The 18132-nt window shown below is 40.5% G+C and overlaps 2 protein-coding genes and 1 pseudogene across 3 annotated transcripts in view; 1 reads left to right on the forward strand and 2 right to left on the reverse strand.

Moving 5' to 3' along the window:
• LOC147874566 (uncharacterized) overlaps positions 1 to 1715 on the reverse strand; it is a 3950-nt gene extending 2235 nt beyond the window's left edge. Inside the window, exon 1 of the mRNA XM_087345362.1 lies at positions 249 to 1715. The gene's annotated coding sequence lies outside the window, so the exon portion shown is untranslated. The remainder of the gene's footprint in view (positions 1 to 248) is intronic.
• The window catches only part of LOC147874565 (peroxisomal multifunctional enzyme type 2-like), a 27047-nt pseudogene extending 13466 nt beyond the window's left edge, over positions 1 to 13581 (forward strand). Inside the window, exons 2-16 of the transcript XR_015534239.1 lie at positions 2600 to 2683; positions 3206 to 3343; positions 3571 to 3723; positions 4197 to 4341; positions 4794 to 4921; positions 5163 to 5279; positions 5660 to 5859; positions 6293 to 6353; positions 6427 to 6590; positions 7955 to 8078; positions 8257 to 8429; positions 8824 to 9000; positions 9748 to 9909; positions 12361 to 12499; positions 13376 to 13581. The product of XR_015534239.1 is annotated as a peroxisomal multifunctional enzyme type 2-like (transcript). The remainder of the gene's footprint in view (positions 1 to 2599; positions 2684 to 3205; positions 3344 to 3570; positions 3724 to 4196; positions 4342 to 4793; positions 4922 to 5162; positions 5280 to 5659; positions 5860 to 6292; positions 6354 to 6426; positions 6591 to 7954; positions 8079 to 8256; positions 8430 to 8823; positions 9001 to 9747; positions 9910 to 12360; positions 12500 to 13375) is intronic.
• LOC147874567 (translocon-associated protein subunit beta-like) lies at positions 11760 to 15007 on the reverse strand. The gene is made up of 2 exons (XM_087345358.1): positions 13266 to 15007; positions 11760 to 12731 (listed from the first exon to the last, which is right to left on the reverse strand). The coding sequence occupies exons 1-2, from the start codon at positions 13836 to 13838 to the stop codon at positions 12645 to 12647; spliced, it is 660 nt and encodes a 219-aa protein (XP_087201484.1). The 5' UTR covers positions 13839 to 15007; the 3' UTR covers positions 11760 to 12644.
• Positions 15008 to 18132: the final 3125 nt, after the last annotated feature.

Below are 18132 nucleotides of genomic sequence, written 5' to 3' on the forward strand. Positions count from 1 at the left end.
AGATAATAATATGAAGAGTTTTATTCAGTCTCAAGACAAGATCAAGTTCACGCGCCCTGGGACCATGAAGTTTATGTATAATATCGAAGAAGGTGGCGTGATGTCATTCTCTTTATGAGTGCGACCTCACACGTGATCTCGTTACAGGCGATGACATCATAAGGAAACTGTTATCACAGGAGGCAGAGTTGCGAGCTGTGAGGGCGCTCTCATATTACATCTGCTTAATCTCAATACGTGGGACTTACACAGTGTCTGAATTTAATTCGGATGGAGTTCGGACCTCAGCTTCTGGGGAATGCGGTGATGATCCTTCGCGGAAGTGTAGGCAACTGTCAGTTGCTCGAGAGACGTGCTAATTCCTTTCTTGTAGCTCCTGAGAAATGCCGCCAGTCGTTTTCTGGGTCTCTCCGACTGTCGGTTGTTTCCATGGAGACGGTTCCCTGACCTTGACCGCTATTTGTGATCTGGCCTTCGGCGTTGTGCGAGGGCTGGGCCTGCCAAAGAATTACGGAATGTTGGTCGTTCGCTTAATAACTCGCCCTGCTCGATTAATCCAGACCCGGGGACTAACAGGAATCTTTACTCGAATTTACCGCGGGCCGGCGAGGGAAGTAGGTTGTGTGGATAAAGCTGGCTCAGGAGGAGAATGCCCCGCGTAGCGAACTTTCGGGTTGCTGCCCTCAACAGCGCTGAACGGATTTTGATGAAACTGAACGCGAACTGGCGTCGGTAGGCATCGCTTCGGGAAATTCTCCGCTCCACATTTAGCTCATCTCTGGTTTTCAGAGTTCACTTGGCAAATGTTCACATTCGCTGGCTTCATATTTTAGGGTAACAAGTTTGAATCCACGAAGTCATTGTCATTATCGGAGATAGAATTGAAGTTGCTCAAAATCTGCCACCACGCGAGATCCGACATACAGACAATTGTCTCAGTTCCTTGCCCACGTAAAACCGACGTTTCGGGAACAAACCCTGAAGATGGGGACAGAGTTTGTTCCCGAAACGTCGGTTTACTACGGTAACCAGTTGATTATGTGTAATAAAATTGTTTGTATCTTGTGAATCACACAAAACATCATAGTTGAATGGTTAGTACTCCTGCTACATGTTTGGCAGGTCCTGGGTTCAGATCTTGGCCTGCAGACTGGCTATCGTGACGAAGGCTTGTTGTGGTTTTCCTCAGTCCCTCCAGAAAATGCTTGGATAGTTCCTTAAATTAGGCCATGATCACTTCTGTCCACATGTTTTCCAATTCTCTGTTTACTATCATCCTCTCACTCGACATTATAAAGTCTCAGCTAGTGACAGCATCGTTAAATAAAGTATAAATAAATTGTGAGTCACATGAAGATGGCTGCCTTCTGGGTTGTAGCATTACAACACAGAAAACGAGTCATATTCGTACTCGCCACTGTGAGAACCTCAATTCTTACTGTGACTCGCATGCTTTTGTTATGCTGTAACTTTGTGTGCCTGAAACTCGGGACTGTCAGTGTGATGGTATGAGATAAGAAATTCATGAACATGTGTCTGCACGACCTTGAATTTTAAGACATCCCATCTTACTAGTGACATCTTATAAATTGATCTGAAGTTGTCACTGACATGAAATCCCACAGTCTTGGACTGGGGACATTAAAATATCATAGTAATTTATAAAAAATACATTTAACACTGCTTTAGCTTTATTCAGCTTTCAGTATCACATTTAATTTTCATTGTTGCAATTTGCATGTTCTTTCCTAATGTTCTTCAGTAAGACACATCCTAGTTGCTGATTTAACTTCCTTGTGTAGAGCAGATGCTCATGGGAAAAGAGTGTGAAGATGACAGCGTTGTGGGATATTGCGCAGTGTAGTGTAATATAAATTGACACCATTATTAGGCGATCTCTCTGGTGATGAAGGCAGTAAGCATATTCCCCTTGTTACTTCATGCTTTTAAGTTAGTCATGTTTCTTTTCTGTATTAATAACATAGGCAGGAAAACTGTGACATGAGTTAAGAAAAATAAAAGCAGTAAGTACAGTTTCTATGGGATATTATGATACAATGTATAAAATGTGAAAGTAGGGCAAGGAAATATCTCAATTTGGGAACTCTACATTCAGACAGGTAAAATGCCATTTGTTGCTTTCGAACATTTTCGCTAGATCTACTGATACTATTGGTAGCACTGCATTAATCTAAATATATCGATATGGGAAAGAATGACTAGGGAAATTGCGTCGATCACTTTCGTAACCTGTTTTGAAGTACAGTACATATTTCTTGTACAGAGGTTTTGCAGTTATGTCAGACAGCAGACTGGCCGTATGTGATGCGAAGGTCTGAAAACACAAGCACACAAACTGTGATGATCTCGTGGTAGTGGATTGTGTCTTGGAGTCTACGACTAGACAGCGGCGGATTTATCGTACGTAGTAAGATTTAGCAATTTGTGCGTTGTATTATAATTTTAACGGTTACATTATTTCTTGACGATGACTTCGCAGTTATACACACGAAAGTAAACAAGGTACGAAGTACTGGTTAATCTTGCACTTGTACTACCTTATCCGTGTGTTTGGTCACGTAACTTCGTCTTGTTTCAGGTTCGGACTTCTGTAGGGCCCTATTAAGCATGACAGATCTGCGATTCGATGGCCGAGTGGTTGTAGTTACAGGAGCTGGTGCAGGTGATTATCGTACACGAAAATAATGTTTGTGCCTGATCGCTTTTCTAGTATGCAAGACTTTCTTTCGGAAATATTTAATTCTTGTCGAAATTATTTTAGGTTATCGTTCTTGTCTTCGCGGTTTCAGCTTCATTAATGACTATATTGTACAAAAAAAATATAGTTCTTTCCCTCATTTGTTAAGACAAAAATATGAAATTGAAGGGTGTGGGCTGCTACAACAGTATGTTTCCAGTTTTAATTGTACCAGTTTGTGTGTGTCCATTTCCATGGATAAAAGTTGTCATGATAATATTAAAGTATGATGAGACTCCACATGCCATGTGATGTGTGCACTGCAGAGGTGAGTTAATACCCTTCTCTTTTATCATTTGTCTGTTTCCATTGTCTCATAATCGTATTAATCATGGCATTTGCTTACAACTTCTTGCAATGAACAGTTCTGTGTGTCGTTTCACCCACTTATCATTTCTTGTGTGCCAGTTCCTCATAATTCTGACCAGCCATGACTTTATGTTTCAGGCCTGGGTAAAGCATATGCCCTGCTGTTTGCGGAGCGTGGAGCATCAGTTGTGGTGAATGACCTTGGTGGTGGTCGCCATGGCGATGGGAAGAGTAGCAGTGCAGCAGACAGTGTTGTAGAAGAGATCCGGCACAAAGGTGGGTTTAGTGCATTATGATGCTTGTTGGCTGCTACTGCATTTGCATGTAAGTTTCTTGTTTGTCCTCTCACCTCTTCTCTTTCTCCTTCCTTCTTACAAACTGCTTCCTTGTGTCCCCCTCTACCACCTCCGTCTGATTCCCTTTCCTTTCCAACTTCTGTTTTACGGTGAAGTCGCAGCACCGCGGGATTGCATTTGTATCGTAGATTGTTTTGTTTCTGGTAGGTGGCAAGGCTGTAGCCAACTATGATTCTGTGGTGAATGGAGAGAAGATTATATAGACGGCTCTGGAAGAGTTTGGACGAGTAGATGTGGTAGTGAACAATGCTGGCATCCTGGGGGACAAGTCATTCTCCAGGATTAGTGACGCAGACTGGAGTATGTTTGAGATTAAATCTTATTCTTGGCCATAATATCAGATTGTGGGGTACTTTCAGTGTATTTGGACTGCTACAGTCAGTCAGGCAGAAAACTAAGAGCGCCAGTGACTGGATATTATGTAGCTGTCCCAGGGGCCATTTTACCTTAAAGTCTGATAGTTCAGTGAAATTGGAATATCATTTTTCTGCAGAGACTAATTCTGAAAGAGTTAAAATTCACAAGCGTCTATTCTCATTGTGGTTCTGACCAGTTTCAAGAGACTGTCCATGGCATTTGCCTAGAGAGGCTGAGGAAAACCTTGACAAATACTGTCTGCTATGCCGAGCTGTTTTGTCTGTTGTTGATTTTGTATAGGAGGCCAAAAGAAAAGGGACTATGGTAGATTTCTTGAGTTCAGGGATGGTTTTGCATGCTTTTTTGTCTAGTTACTAGTGCTGTTGAGGTTTAATGATCATTTGTTACTGTTGCAGGCTTAATTCAGGACGTACACCTAACAGGTGCTTTCAAGGCAACTCGAGCCGCGTGGCCTCACTTCCGTAAATAAAAGTATGGACGTGTCATTGTGACATCCTCCAATTCTGGTCTATATGGGAACTTTGGGCAGGCAAACTACAGGTCGGTGTTAGTGACACTTCAGTATATTTATCTTTCATAGGATTGATCATTTGTATAATGTGTGCGTGATATCTTGGACATTAATCTGTTCTGCTTTGAATATCTTTGGGATTTAAAAGTATTAATTACAATACACCCCTCCCCCCGCCTATGAAATATTGATTTAACATTCTGGTTATTTATAAAAATAAAAGTTTGTCTTTGGTTGCCAGAAATGGTAGAAACTGTTTTCCCCCACAGTTCCTCAAGACAGATGCTGGGTTAGTGTGTTATATAACCGAGGGTCACTTCTACATCCTCTCCAGTTCGTCATTCACCGTCGCTCTTCCTTTCAGGACTGTGTAATTTGTGCGGCTGAAAAGTTGTTCTCAAATAAGAAAGTTGGTGTGAGCGATGGCCGCTTTATGCATTTCTTGGGAGGAGTCCATGTATGTTTTTTTTTATGGTTGCAGTGCTGCCAAGATGGGGCTGGTTGGTCTGAACAATACGTTAGCGATAGAGGGCAGGAAGGACAACATCCACTGCAATGTGATTGTGCCAACTGCGGCATCCCGGCTTACTGAAGACATCCTGCCACCTGGTGGGTCTGAACTTTTAATGCTGCTGATACTAAAGCCTGACAGTGTGTCACTTCTGTTTACAATAAATGAACATCAAAATGATGCAAACAGTGCATTTTGGAAGTATATTCACCCTTTTGTCATATTATCAGTTGTAATAAATAGTTCATGTTTTGGAGATCTGTTATCAGCAGTTTTTAATATTGTCTCATGATTATAAACACTAATGTGATACTGATAAGTCACTTGTTTGTTGCACAGATTTCTTTGCGCAGCTGCGCCCAGAGCTGATTGCGCCAGTCGTCGCGTGGCTGTGTCACGAATCCTGTGAGGAGACTGGCTCCATCATCGAGTCTGCTGCTGGCTGGGCAGGAAAATGTAAGTGTCAGTGGCACCCCTGTTCGGAATATGCTCGATGCCTGGTTCTGAGTCATGTGATGCCGTCCAAAACAGGACTGCATTTCATTAGGGTCATGAAGGTTGGGTCTGTTGTTGCTCTTTCAGTGAAATGCAGAAATGATTTTTTCACTGCAAATCACAATCGTAGATAAGTCGCAGAATCTGCATGTGGACTTCCGTAGATGTGTCAACAGCGGTAGAATGACCGGATTCATGTTTCAAGGGTCCTGATTTCAGTGAGACAGCTTGGAATAGCCATGAAGCGCAGTAATGATAGACAAGCAGAGAACCGTTTACCTCCCGTGCTGAGTGTCGGCAGAACTTTCCATCAGGATGCGTTCTTGTCTGACAACCTTCAGGTTATCTGGTGCGTTCACCGGGCGGCCTGCTGCGTGCACAGATGAATGAGCTGGTGACGCCAGAGGCTGTTCATGAGAACTGGGGCAAGGTGACAGATATGTCTGCTGCCGTTAAATTGGAGTCCATCCAGGAGGCATCTGGTACCCTGATGACCGTTCTGGAGCAGATGAAGTCGAACTCTGGGCTTTCTTCTGATGGCGTGAGTTATGACTCGATGTAGTTTTTTGCATATGCTTTCAGATAGTAATTATTCAAGTTACCCCTGTGTCTAAGCACCATCCAGTGGAGGTGTATAGAGGGAGTGTAGTATAAGACGTATGAATGAGCAGAATTAATTTTGTTTATTGTGTACAGGATTTTAGCCCGTCGCCATAATTGTAGTACGTGGTTTACGTTACTTCAGTTGTGTGTTTCTTGTGTATGGTGTTGGAAGAAGCTGACTGCTTCATTGTGGCTTACGCCACTGGAGGTCCAGTATTTTGTTAAATGAGGTGTACATTAGTTTTGGCAATGGCTGGTGCTGCCATCCAAGTATTGATGGTGGCTAATGTTTGTGCAGACTTGAACTTCTTTTGTCTTCTTGGTGACACTTATTCTGTGAACATGGTTTAAGGTCCTGATTTCCTTTCCAGAAGAGTGTTGTGACAAAGTTCCAATACACTCCTCGTGACCTGATCCTGTATGCACTGGGAGGTGAGTAATGTGCCATTATGTGCGTGTGTTTGTGACAGTGTGACAGACAAGTAATGTGTTTGTTTTATTGCAGTTGGTAGCACTGTGACCAACCCAAGTGACCTGAGATTCCTGTATGAAGGGCACGCAGACTTCTCTGCGTTGCCGACGTTCCTCGTGTTGCAAGGCGTGTCTGCCGTGATGGAGTCTAGTGTTACTGCTGAGGTGTTCAGTGGCAGGGATTTCAATCCTGCCAGGGTAAGTGAGGTTATGTCTTGATAAGCAGACTCTTTTGAGGATAACCGCAAGGTTCAGCATCGGTCATTTCGAAGCCTGCCTTCGGATGCAACCCTGAGCCACCTCACAATCTTCTTGCTGTGTTTTCATCTCTTACTCACTTCTCTAAGTGGCTTCTTTTCCAAGAGATTTCTCCACCAGAGTCCTATATGCATTTCTTGCCTTCGCAGCTGAACATGTCCATATATCTTAACGCAAGGCACATTTTACTGCCTGTGCTTTGTCTATTACGAATATAATAGCCAGTCTCCATCGCACTTGACTTGTTTAGTTCACTGTACATGCAGTGAGGAAGAAATTAAAAGTCTGCTGGTCCTCATGGAATGAAAGCAGATCCAGCTTCTGCAAAAATAATACTGCTGTGGGTTGTTTTTCTGTTCAGTGCAACGGAGGATCATTCAGGTCGTATTCTATGCTAGTGAAGTTGTAATTGAGCAGTGTGGTGTGGACTCGGGGAATGCTTGCTATCATTCAGTCCAAAATGTTTTGTCCTCTCATCTCACATCAAGAAAACTAAAGATACAAAAGTTGTGCTGTATGGGTGTTAAACTTGGTCTCCCACTTTGAGGGAGGAACATAGATTGAGGGTCTTTGAGAACAGAGTGTTTAGGATATTTCGACCTAAGAGGCAGGAAGAAAATTGCATTATGAGCTTCACGGACTGTACCCCTCACTTGATACTGTTAGGGCGATTAAATCGAGGAGGATAAGACGGGCGGGACATGCGGAACGCATTGTGGAGGGGTGGGGTGTTTACAAGATATTGGTTAGAAGGCCTGAAGGGAGGAGATTGTGGGTGAGACATTGGCGTAGGTGGGATGGCGTTAAGATGGACCTTTGGGAGATAGGAATCTATGGAGCAAACTGGATGCAGCTGGCTCAGGTTAGTCTTATGGCAGGCTTTTGTGAACTCAGTGATGAACCTTTGGCTTCTATAAAGAAAGTGTTCTATTTTTTGAGAAGCCAAGTATACAGTCAGTTTTTCAAAGAATATCCTGCACCATAGAGAGAGTGAGGATAGAATTCACACTGATTCAGTTAGCTGCACAGAGTGTAGATGCTTCCCACTGGCATGCCACTCGGTCATGTAAACAAATGACAGTATTCAGTTGTTTTTGCAGATATATCATAAAGTATTTCTTTCTTTCTTTCCACTAAATGGATTCGAGAAGTTCTGCTAACTTAAAGATAGTTCAGTGGTTTCGACGTAGAGACTGATTGGATTATGAACCTTAGGGTTGCTGATGAGGCACAAAGGAATGAGAAACGATTGAGTACATAATTGGAGTTGACTGAGGAGGATCGTGTTGCTGCTATGTTGCCAGATGTTGCATGGTGAGCAGTACTTGGAGGTTCTGCGTCCCATCAACAGTGAAGGGACTCTTGAGGTGCACTGCAAGGTGGTGGATATGTTGGACAAGGGATCCGGGACTTTTGTGCTGGTGGAAGGTGAGATAAAATTGTGCAGTATGATCATTCCATTTGTAACTTCTGTCAACTTGGTTCGTGCAGTTGTAACGTGTGTCTTTTTCTTTGATCTGTCTAGGCTAGGGGGAATATAAGTGGTTTAAAAGTCTAGTCTTCAAGGTGATACAAATTCAGTTGCTGTCTGTTGTCATTATTGCAGTGGAGACATTTGATGAAAGTGGTGAGAAGGTGGCACAGTCCCTGCTGACAACATTTGCTGTTGGAATGAAGGGTGTTACAGACAAGCGTACTTCACCCTATGATGTGCCAACAGCAGAACCACCAAAGCGGATTCCTGATTTGTCTGTTGAGCAACGCACGTCTCTTGATCAGGTCAGAATAGAGGGAAGCATGTGTTACGTGTGAGGCTCTTTGGTTATTTTTCTTTGAGGGGGGGGGAGTGAATGTAACTTTTCTTATTCTGTGTATGTATTTTTAGTTTCTTCTGTCAGTAGTACTAACGTGTGAAATATGGAGAAGAAGCACAATCTAATTAAGATCTTGACATATTTGTGGTGATAGAGCTTTGTAAAATGTGCATCCTTAAGATTATTTGATGTAGACTGAAAATGCTGACTGCTTTGAATCTGCACTTATTGCTGTGTGTGAAAATTATGACTAATGAAACACTGCAGCTAAGTCTGTAGAATTTAGTATGCAGAGAGATCATAAACACACCTACAAATTAATTGTCAATGTTTCTTCACTTCAACATTATTTCCTGCAGGCTGCACTCTACCGACTGTCTGGAGACCGCAACCCACTTCACATTGACCCGAATGTGGCTGCATTTGGTGGATTTGATCGGCCCATCCTGCACGGTCTGTGTTCGCTGGGCTTCTCAGCCCGCCATGTCCTACAGCAGTATGCGGATAATGATCCAACCAAATTCAAAGCCATAAAGGTGTGTAATAGAAACATCTCTTTTTGGGGCTTTCCTATTTTCACATTCTCATGATAACATTCCAGCACCCTCTTTCTGTTGTTCTATGGATTGTTTGTGTTCACAGCATTTTTCACTTGCCTCTTCCGTGTCTGATGTACAGTTCAGTTGATGTCAGTCATTGTACTTTCTTATTCTTTCCACATGCTTTCCTATTTTCTCGCATCCCTGTTGGAATACTTCATAACCGTGACTCCCATTCACAGTGGATACGTTAAGGGAGGCCTATGGTAAGTAAAAAAATATTCATGTGAAGCATGGTGCAATGGTGTGGCTTGATAGTAGATTTCTAAGTTGTAATTCCGGAGGACTGTTCATAACATTTTACCATTTCAGTCTCTTCTTTTTAATTTTATCATCTTGTTGCTTTGTAAGTTCTTTGTACTTTTTTTCCATCAGAGAGATTGTTAAATATGATGTTATTTCATGAATCTGTTTCATTTTCAGAGGTTATATAGCATCAGATAGAATGAGAGGATAATGAATGGGTATGAATTTGGAAAGGGGCAGTAATATTAATTTTCATGTTACTATGCTGGAAGTTCTTTGGAGGGACTGAGGAGAACTCTGATTAGCCTGAGAAGGATAGTCAGAAACTGGACTTAGATGCAACCTGATATCCCCATTAATATGGTTTAGATCGTTGCACTACACAGGCCATCAGAGTGTGAGGGTATGAAGAAAATGATGACTGTCACTGGTTTACAGGCTCGGTTCAGCAAGCCGGTTATCCCTGGGCAGACACTACAGACTGACATGTGGCAACAGGGGAACCGTATCCACTTTCAGACCAAGGTGAAAGAGACGGGGAGCGTGGTGATATCTGGCGCATATGTCGATCTCACCGAGGCATCCGTCCCGCAGCACAAGGTACGTTTTTGTGGCTGACTGATGGGCCAAGATCATCTTTGATGATGGTTGTTCTGCTGGTGAGAAATTTCGTTGCTGCTGGCCTTTCATCACGTTCACATAATTCTGCCCTTATGCTCTGTCATGAGCTGGTTGAGTCCTATCTATCTCTTCACATCATATTTCTCTAAGGTGCATTTTAGTAATGTCTGTGTGTGTGTGTAGATCTCCCAAGTACTGTTTTCCTTTCAGCTTTTCCAATGAAATTTTTGTGTCAAATTTCATGTCTACGCAGTGGAAATAAAAAGTCACACATATTGCAGGTTCCTCACAGAAAAATGCAATTTGATTATGCAGTACACTGCTACTAAACAAGACGAAGTATTTGAGCTGTGTTGTTTGCATGTAAAGCTTACTTAATATAAATGTACATTTTGATGTAAATTCTGTAATTGTGTGTTGGAGAATGTTTAATTTAGTGTGGGTTTAATGAGCCAAATATAAGATTTAATTCTGGATTTTTAGTAAAATGATAAGAAAGCTCTGATGGGCAGGGCATACAGCATGCATGAGCAAGACATGAAATGAGTACAGAATTTTGTGTGGAAAACCTGAGGGAAGAGATGGCTTCAGAGACCAACTCATAGATGGGAGTGTAATATTAAAATGGTTCTTTAAAATACTGGGTGTTAGGTTGTGGATTGTGTTCAAGTGGTTCAAGATAAGTCCATGAGGCAGGCCTGAGCTGTGTGGTGTTTGTTCCTACAGATTGCAAGTTGTGTTTATAATCGATATAAAGTGTAACTGATATTCTGTTATCTTGTGATAACCTGCATTGTTCAGCCTAGCAATTTGTTACTCTCAGTGACAAGGTTATGTTTCCTTTTTGTTAAGATCCCAAACATTACAGCATTGCTAGTATCACATCTTCAGTAAGATCCATTTTAACCCTTTAAAGCTGAGTTGTAACTGTATGTACCACCTGCTGTAACAGTCATTATCTCTGCATTTTGCCCACAGAATATATAATGTGGGTTTTATATTGATCTCAGAATAAACAGTAATTTATTTCTCTAAGCAGCATTAACTAGTTTAGTGTTGTCGTGGAGACGTGTTGTGTTTTCTTTGAGGTAACAATGGATTGATAGAATATTATGCACCTTCACTGTGGCTGAAGGGGTTAATTATTTTCTTTAATTTCCTAGTTGGTCTTCAGAGGTTACTCAAAAGCTCTATGGAATTTCTTTGTTTTCTCTTTCCTAGTTACATTTCCAGCTTATGGTAAATATCTGCAAATCAATTTCTCAGGATATTTGCATCTTCAGTGGGCAAAGTGAGGAAGAAACTTCACGATTTGTACAGTTCACTTAGTGCTTTGTGAATAGTGAACTGTGGGAGACAAAGAGAAGTTGTCACATGAATACATTGTTTCACTACACTTGTTTATGTAAAATGTCATTAGGTCAGAAATTGGCTTAGACTTGGAAAAAAATTTTGGCATGATGCTGGGGGTGGAGCCGAGTCATGATATGGCCATTTGTGTGTGTTTTGTCTAACAGAATAATGAACCTTTGTTTTGTAAAAGCAGTAAGTTTTTTGACTAGCTGAGTCACTGTCAAGGAGGCAGGAAAGACTTTGCACTTTAGCCTACATGTAAGGTTGTCTTGATAACATGTACAGTACAGTACAGTACAGTAGCTGTGTTCAAGGTCATGGAAGAAACACAAGTGAGTAGCTCTGATGTATGCTGGTTGCATCAGTCAGTCACTATGCCTGCTGTGATGAGGTCCACCAAGGTGAGGGAAGTGAAAACTGGAATTTGTAGTTGAGAGGCACATCTCATGTCCTGACATAGAATGAAAATATGAACATTGTTTTGCATTTGTTTTTAAGCTAAAAATATAGTATTCATAAATATTTAACACGTTCAGGAAGTACTCATTATTGATTACAGAGTGTGTAACCATCGAAACTACTCTCAGTAATGCTAAAGATCAAATTACATCATATCCATATTTTTCCACTTTTGTATGGTTGTAAAATATGGTTTCTTTCTTTGTGTGAAGAACCTAAATTGTGTTTGAAAACAACCAAATATTATTTGGGATCTTGAAGGATCAAATAAGTGGATTCTTAGGATAGTGAACTAAAGGACTAAATGTGTTGTTCATAAGATGAAAACACATAATGTATGCATAGTTTGGTGGGAATCCTGTTAAAAAAATTGGACATAAGTAAGACTGAGAATTTAAGGGGAGGATAATATTAAGCTGGATCTTAGACAAATACAGATGTGTTTGAACTGTGCCAAAGTGGCTTGGTCCTGCAGCTAGTGATACTGTTTGGTATTGGCAATGTTCGACCTTCGTTTTCTATCACCAGAGAGTTAACAGGTTCCTAGAGACATGCAGAAATGGTGTATGATGTTGGTGGCTTTGTAAACTGTAATGTGAGGTTGCATTGTTGGTGCAGGCATCCACATCAGCGCTGGATTCGGATGGTGTGTTTGACTTGCTGAAAAAGCGGGTTGCGGCAAACCCAGAGCGTGCCAAGAAGATCGGTGGTGTGTTCCAGTACATCACCAAAGATGGCAATACTGTTGCCACCTGGAGTATGTATCACACAGTTGTCATGGATTTACAGCACTGTTAGAGAGTAAATTTTATACAGACTAACTTAAAACTTTCATCGGTTAAACGTTTTGTCTGTGCGGTTAACTCTCCTACTTCATATCTGGCAGATCTTGGGTTTGTATCTCATTTGAGAGACAGGGTTTTCTTATCATAGTCACGGAAGGCAATGATGAGACCCTCGCCGGGTTCGCTTGTCACGGCCACTTGCAGCTGAAACGGAAAGACTTGTTATGCATTTCTGTTGCGTCCTACAGGAGCAGTGTGTGACGATGTTAACAGAAACCCAAAAAACAAAACAAGAGATAAACTTAGGAATTTTACATGATTACAGGCTTTGTGGCATATGTATTTGTCAAGAAGTTCTGGAAAAATGAAATGTATGCAGAAATTTGATGGTGAAACCTGAGGAACACCACTTGGAAGACTTGTAAGAAGTTTGGAGATTAATATTCAATTTTAGCTTTGATGTTAGCTATATTCAGTCCTCAGTTCATTTTAATTATGAGCTTTGAATATCAGAGAAGCAGACAGAAACAAGTATGGTGTCCATAGATGGATTTTCCAAGTAATATTTAAATGTTTCAAAATGAAAATCATTTTATCAATCTGAAGAATTTGTGTTTTATGCTCATTATTTTACAATGGCTTCCTGTACATTCTAAATATATAATTTAGGACCAGCACAATGGAAATTACAAACATTTCTATAAATTTTGACCACGGTCCATGCAAGTGATAACTCACTTCAGAGGCATCCTCTGTTGGTCTGTAGTTGACTTCTGCAGCTGTGAAGTTGAAGTATCCATATTTCCTTGGTCTGACAACTACTACATGAGATACATTTGTCCCTGCAGGGATCCTGTCAATCTTGATGTTGAGCTGACCACCCACCAAAGTGAAGGCCTCTTTGTGAAAGCTACTGTCACTCAGCTTAACACCAAGAGCAGTACTTGTGCCAACATTATATAGTGTGTACTGCAAAGAATGTTGTGTGTTATAATCAAACAAGTTTATGAGGTATGTTGGTATTATATGGGTACTAAATACAATATTATCATGAGATGCTCCATATTCTTTGGCTTGTAACATAAACGGCCTATGATATGTAAAAATTTCTATTCTGCAAAAACAACCGGACGATAATTTTTCTGAAACAATATGACATCTAAATATCCCAGCTACTATGTCCATGTCTTCAACCAGATATCTATTCAGTATCTGTTTCGAAATTAGCAATCTGGCACCCGTTTCTTCTTCCTCATTACCATCTACATAAGCAGCTAGGGCTGTGAGAACAAAAATACTTAGAAATTTCATTCTTTCAAGACTTTTAACGAAATATTAATTTATACACTCCCCAACGTGTTGTACGCACGAGTACTTCGAATCTTTCCCAACGGAATGGCACTTCTTTATCAAAACTTCCAACTCGTTGCCAACTCACAAGCAACAAAGCATGTAATTCGACTCCTACTGGCAATGACCGCACTTAAAAATTAGTTCCGGTTCCCTTCATTGTCACCAATTTAAAAGTTAATGACGATAAAATATACCGTTCCAGCCGTTGCCAATGTTAAAATGAAACTGTTTTGGCTTCACTGTTAAACACGGAAGTTTAGAAGTTCCATAGTTTGTAACATGCTTTGTAACTCAGAACTGTAGTTTGTTAATCGGCTGTACTTCGTATGCGATTATTTGGAATAATTATTAGGCACATATGGATGTGCTTTGTTATCGGTAATATAACGTAACTGTGTTGAGAATCATGTCGATGTCTCTGTCATCAGACCCGGAATTGGAAATGAAAGTTAAAAAAGGTTTGAAAACGTGTCAAACATGGATTGAGTTGTTTATGTTGAACTTATATACGTAACATTGCAAAGCACTGCCCCCGATGGTGGAGAAGAGGGTAGAAGTTACCAGACTGCATCATGAGTTGCAGGGACGTTGCTACGATGTGGAGTATGCCATTGGGTAAGGTTTAAAGGAAATTCTGTTCGTTCACTAGTATTCAAGAGGAACCTTGTTCCCAAGTGAATACTTTTCCACAGGCTTGTAGCAGCATCTTGCTCATTTCTAGTTGACATTTTGAATTATGTGAAGTGTAATTTCTTTATGTTACAAGGAAAGCTTATTATTTAATCAATTAACTTAGTGATTTTAGACCTTCATTCATTTGACATTTCTGCCTGGCAAAGGAATAAGATCCTGAGTCCTGACACAAAGTCGCCAAATATGGTGTGTGTGCATGTGTCTATCTATCTATATATATATATATATGATTTGGAAGAAAAGTGAGAATCACAAGACCTTCCCAGAACTTTGTGTAGTTTTTTCAGCAGTTGTATTGTTCTCCAGGGCAGTGAAGTCTATGGAGGGGGCAGAGGATAACCTTGGTAACATACAGGAACTGCTGAAGAATGCGGTGTTCTTGCGACAGCAGATTAAGTATGAAGAAGCTCGCAGGTGAGTGTTATTGTGAATGTTGTGGACGTTCCGTTCTTCCCATTTTATTCATATGTGAACTGAATGTAAGATGAGCAAATGTGTTTCAGTTGGAAAAGAATGTACTATAGCAAGTACAGAATGCTAAATTTGTGGGTTACCTGTGTTTTAGAATACATGAAGGAAATAGGGTTTGGGGAATTTGGGACACAAACTTGTTTTATAGCAACAGGAAGGAAGTCTGTCACTAGTGTAAATCCCCCATAAATAAATATCTCCTATGCGTAAGGAAAAAATGATCTGAATTGTTGTGTAGTACATGGACAAAACTATTCTGTGCAAATCCTCGTTTGGGAAGGAGTGATTCTACCAGTAAATTATAGCAGTGTTGTGTTAGCACTCCTGTTTCTCAAATGAATTACGTCCTATGCACAAGTCTCAGCAGGGGATTTGCTGTCCTGACTGAAGAGGGTTTTTTTTGTCAGTTTCCTCAGATCTTCCAGTTGAATCTGATCATAGTGTATCAGAATATGCCAGTTGATCCAGTGGTTTTTGAATGACTTATAAAGCAGTCTTATTAATTAAGTAAGCTGCATGTGTATGTCCATCTAGCCTGATTCAGTTACACAGCAGTTGACTGGTTTTTGTGAAATTTGGTGTGAATATCTACCATTTCAGTTCTCTTGATCTTCTGTTCATTTTAACTTTGTCATCTGCCATTACTGAATTGAGTTTTGAGGTTCTTATGATAGTGAATATGGAGGTGGCTGTCTTGCAGGTTGTTGCACCATTTAATGTAAAAATCAGTTTGTGCAACGTCGCAGGCAACCATCTTTGTAATGAGTTGTTTTGTAGGACACTAAATTAATTTTATTGCTCTGTGGATCACTGTTTCATTCACAGTAGTGTAGAATACCGGTCAGACAGTGTGTTAGTGATTTTTCACCTTGCTGTGATTCTTCATGTGTGTTAGAATTGTGTTTTGTTCTTGTGTGCTGATCCAAGAACATTTGGATTGGCATGCGCATATGCGCAACGCATGTGATTTATGTTGCATGTCTTGTCTGTGTAGGCTCCCCCACTAATGCTGTGACATGCCAGGTAATTGCTGCTTCCTGTTGTTTATTATGTTGGTAGTATATTATGGTAAGCAGTCACTACATGATCATGATGAAATTGGGGATATCACATGGCCTTAGAATTGTTACTGTGTAGGAGAAAGAGTGCATGGTCACATGGACATAATGTTTCATTGATACAGAGGACACTACAGAACAAGGGAACTGTGGTCCTATAAGTGGGAAATATTAACCTGTCAGTGTGGGCTGTGTCGAATGGACGTCTTTGCACGGTGTGATAGGTGCCATGTATGTTTCCAACATCAGAGTGAAAGAAATGACTATATTTATTCAATTGTGAGGTGATACTGAACTGTGCAATATCGTTATACTAAGAGACAGTATATTTAAGACATTTATTTCCTCTATTAGGTTGAAGGCCAGTTCATGCTTCATTGTTCAAAGTTCCTGCTTTTGGAAAAGTTCTTAATTACAGATAATAATGGCTACTTATTTCACCTGCTGTTTTGTGTGGGTGTTAAACTTGGTGTCTTGCACTGATGTCTGTGATGAGCAGAATACATGTAACTAAGAGAAACATACAGGCAGCGAGAGAAAATTACATAATGAGGAGCTTCATGAATTGTGCTGTTTTTTTGGGAAAGTGTTCAAATCAAGAAACCAGTGGGTGGTTGGTGTTGCCCAAGGAATGTAGTGGCACTTTAGTATTAGCAGTGGATAGTTATATAATCAATATTGTTTGTGCATGTTTTTTTTCCTTCAAATTAGCCATTTAATTACTATGTATTTGCATCGCTGTTTGTTTAATTTTGTTCAGATTACAATTTCATGTCTTGGATCCTCCATTCACAATAATCCTAATCCCATTTAGTATTAAGTAATTTGTACGGTTGAAATATAATTATTAAATAGCCTACGAATCAATTAGTCAGTTCATTCACCCTTTTAGCCACTTGATCTCTTAATCACAGTCAGGCGGCTAAGCAACCAGTGGATCAATCAACTGCTCATTCTGTTCAAAGATATTTGTTCGTACAGGAACAAGAAGGAGTCATACTAAATTAAGGGTTTGGTGCAGTCTTTACTGTATGATCTACTATTAGCTTCTCAAGGACTCTGCTTCATGAAAATTTTATTTACAATCACAAAATCATGTTTAGATCTTCAAGGACACCGGTTGACCACAGTTTGTTGGGAACAATACTGGTGATTCATGGTTAGGATCATTTTGGTTATATTTTGAGGATAAAATTCATATTTTGGGTATGAAATTCTTACTTGAAACTACATTTCTCGGGCATTTACAGTGAATCCTTCATTTAGTTCAGATGCCAAAAGTGGTGTTCTGAAAGTGCAAAGTTAAGAGCTTTCATTAAAGATTTCGGTGAGGAATATTTTAGTTCTGATGGAACAATTCTGTTCTGTAAACTTTGTGAAGTTAATGTTACAGCTGGTAAGGGATTTAATGTGCAACAACATTGTGATACAAGCAGTAGGCAGGTCAGGTTTCTGTTGCGATATGAAGTGAGCCTGCCAAGTGTACTGAACATACTGCACTGATTTCCTGGCAAGCAGTAGGCTGGTCAGGTGACAGACAGCTTTTCCCCGAGTAAAATCCCAAGGATCAATTAAGCTTCTTCTCTCAGCTATTCCCAGAAAGACAAAATGCATTCACTTTTAACTAACACAAATGCAAAAATAAACAGCATTCTGATGACGCAGTTGATTGAACATGTACTTTTGTTCTTGGGGAGGGGGGCACACCACACACACTTCTGAGTATATAAATGTCACTTATCAATGCCGTAAACGCCTCATGGCGTTTATTTATTTGATTCCTCGGGAATCATCGACACATAACCTCAACCGTTAAACGAGAACACCCTATCATTCCGTAACCTGATGACAGCCCACCTAGATCGCTGTTCGCACACATAAACTTACAGCACCTAAGACTAGATTCACGCAACAAATTTTACCAACTCTCTCTCTCTCTATCTCTGCGCGAACTTGACTACAGCGAATTCTAGTAGCGAACCCAGTAAACTACGTATTGAGCGGGAAATGCAGGGCATCGATATATCAGG

The sequence above is a fragment of the Zootermopsis nevadensis genome, unplaced genomic scaffold (assembly GCF_977971745.1).
Source record: "Zootermopsis nevadensis isolate Lab colony 2312 unplaced genomic scaffold, Znev_1.0 Znev_ptg000008l, whole genome shotgun sequence".
Lineage (NCBI taxonomy): Eukaryota > Metazoa > Arthropoda > Insecta > Blattodea > Termopsidae > Zootermopsis > Zootermopsis nevadensis.

Excerpts from the sequence above, each read along its gene's own strand:
- LOC147874567 (XM_087345358.1), bottom strand. The coding sequence starts at position 13,838 with ATGAAATTTCTAAGTATTTTTGTTCTCACAGCCCTAGCTGCTTATGTA. Across the intron at positions 12,732-13,265 it reads CAACAGAGGATGCCTCTGAA|CTGCAAGTGGCCGTGACAAG; the intron begins GTGAGTTATCAC and ends TTTCCGTTTCAG.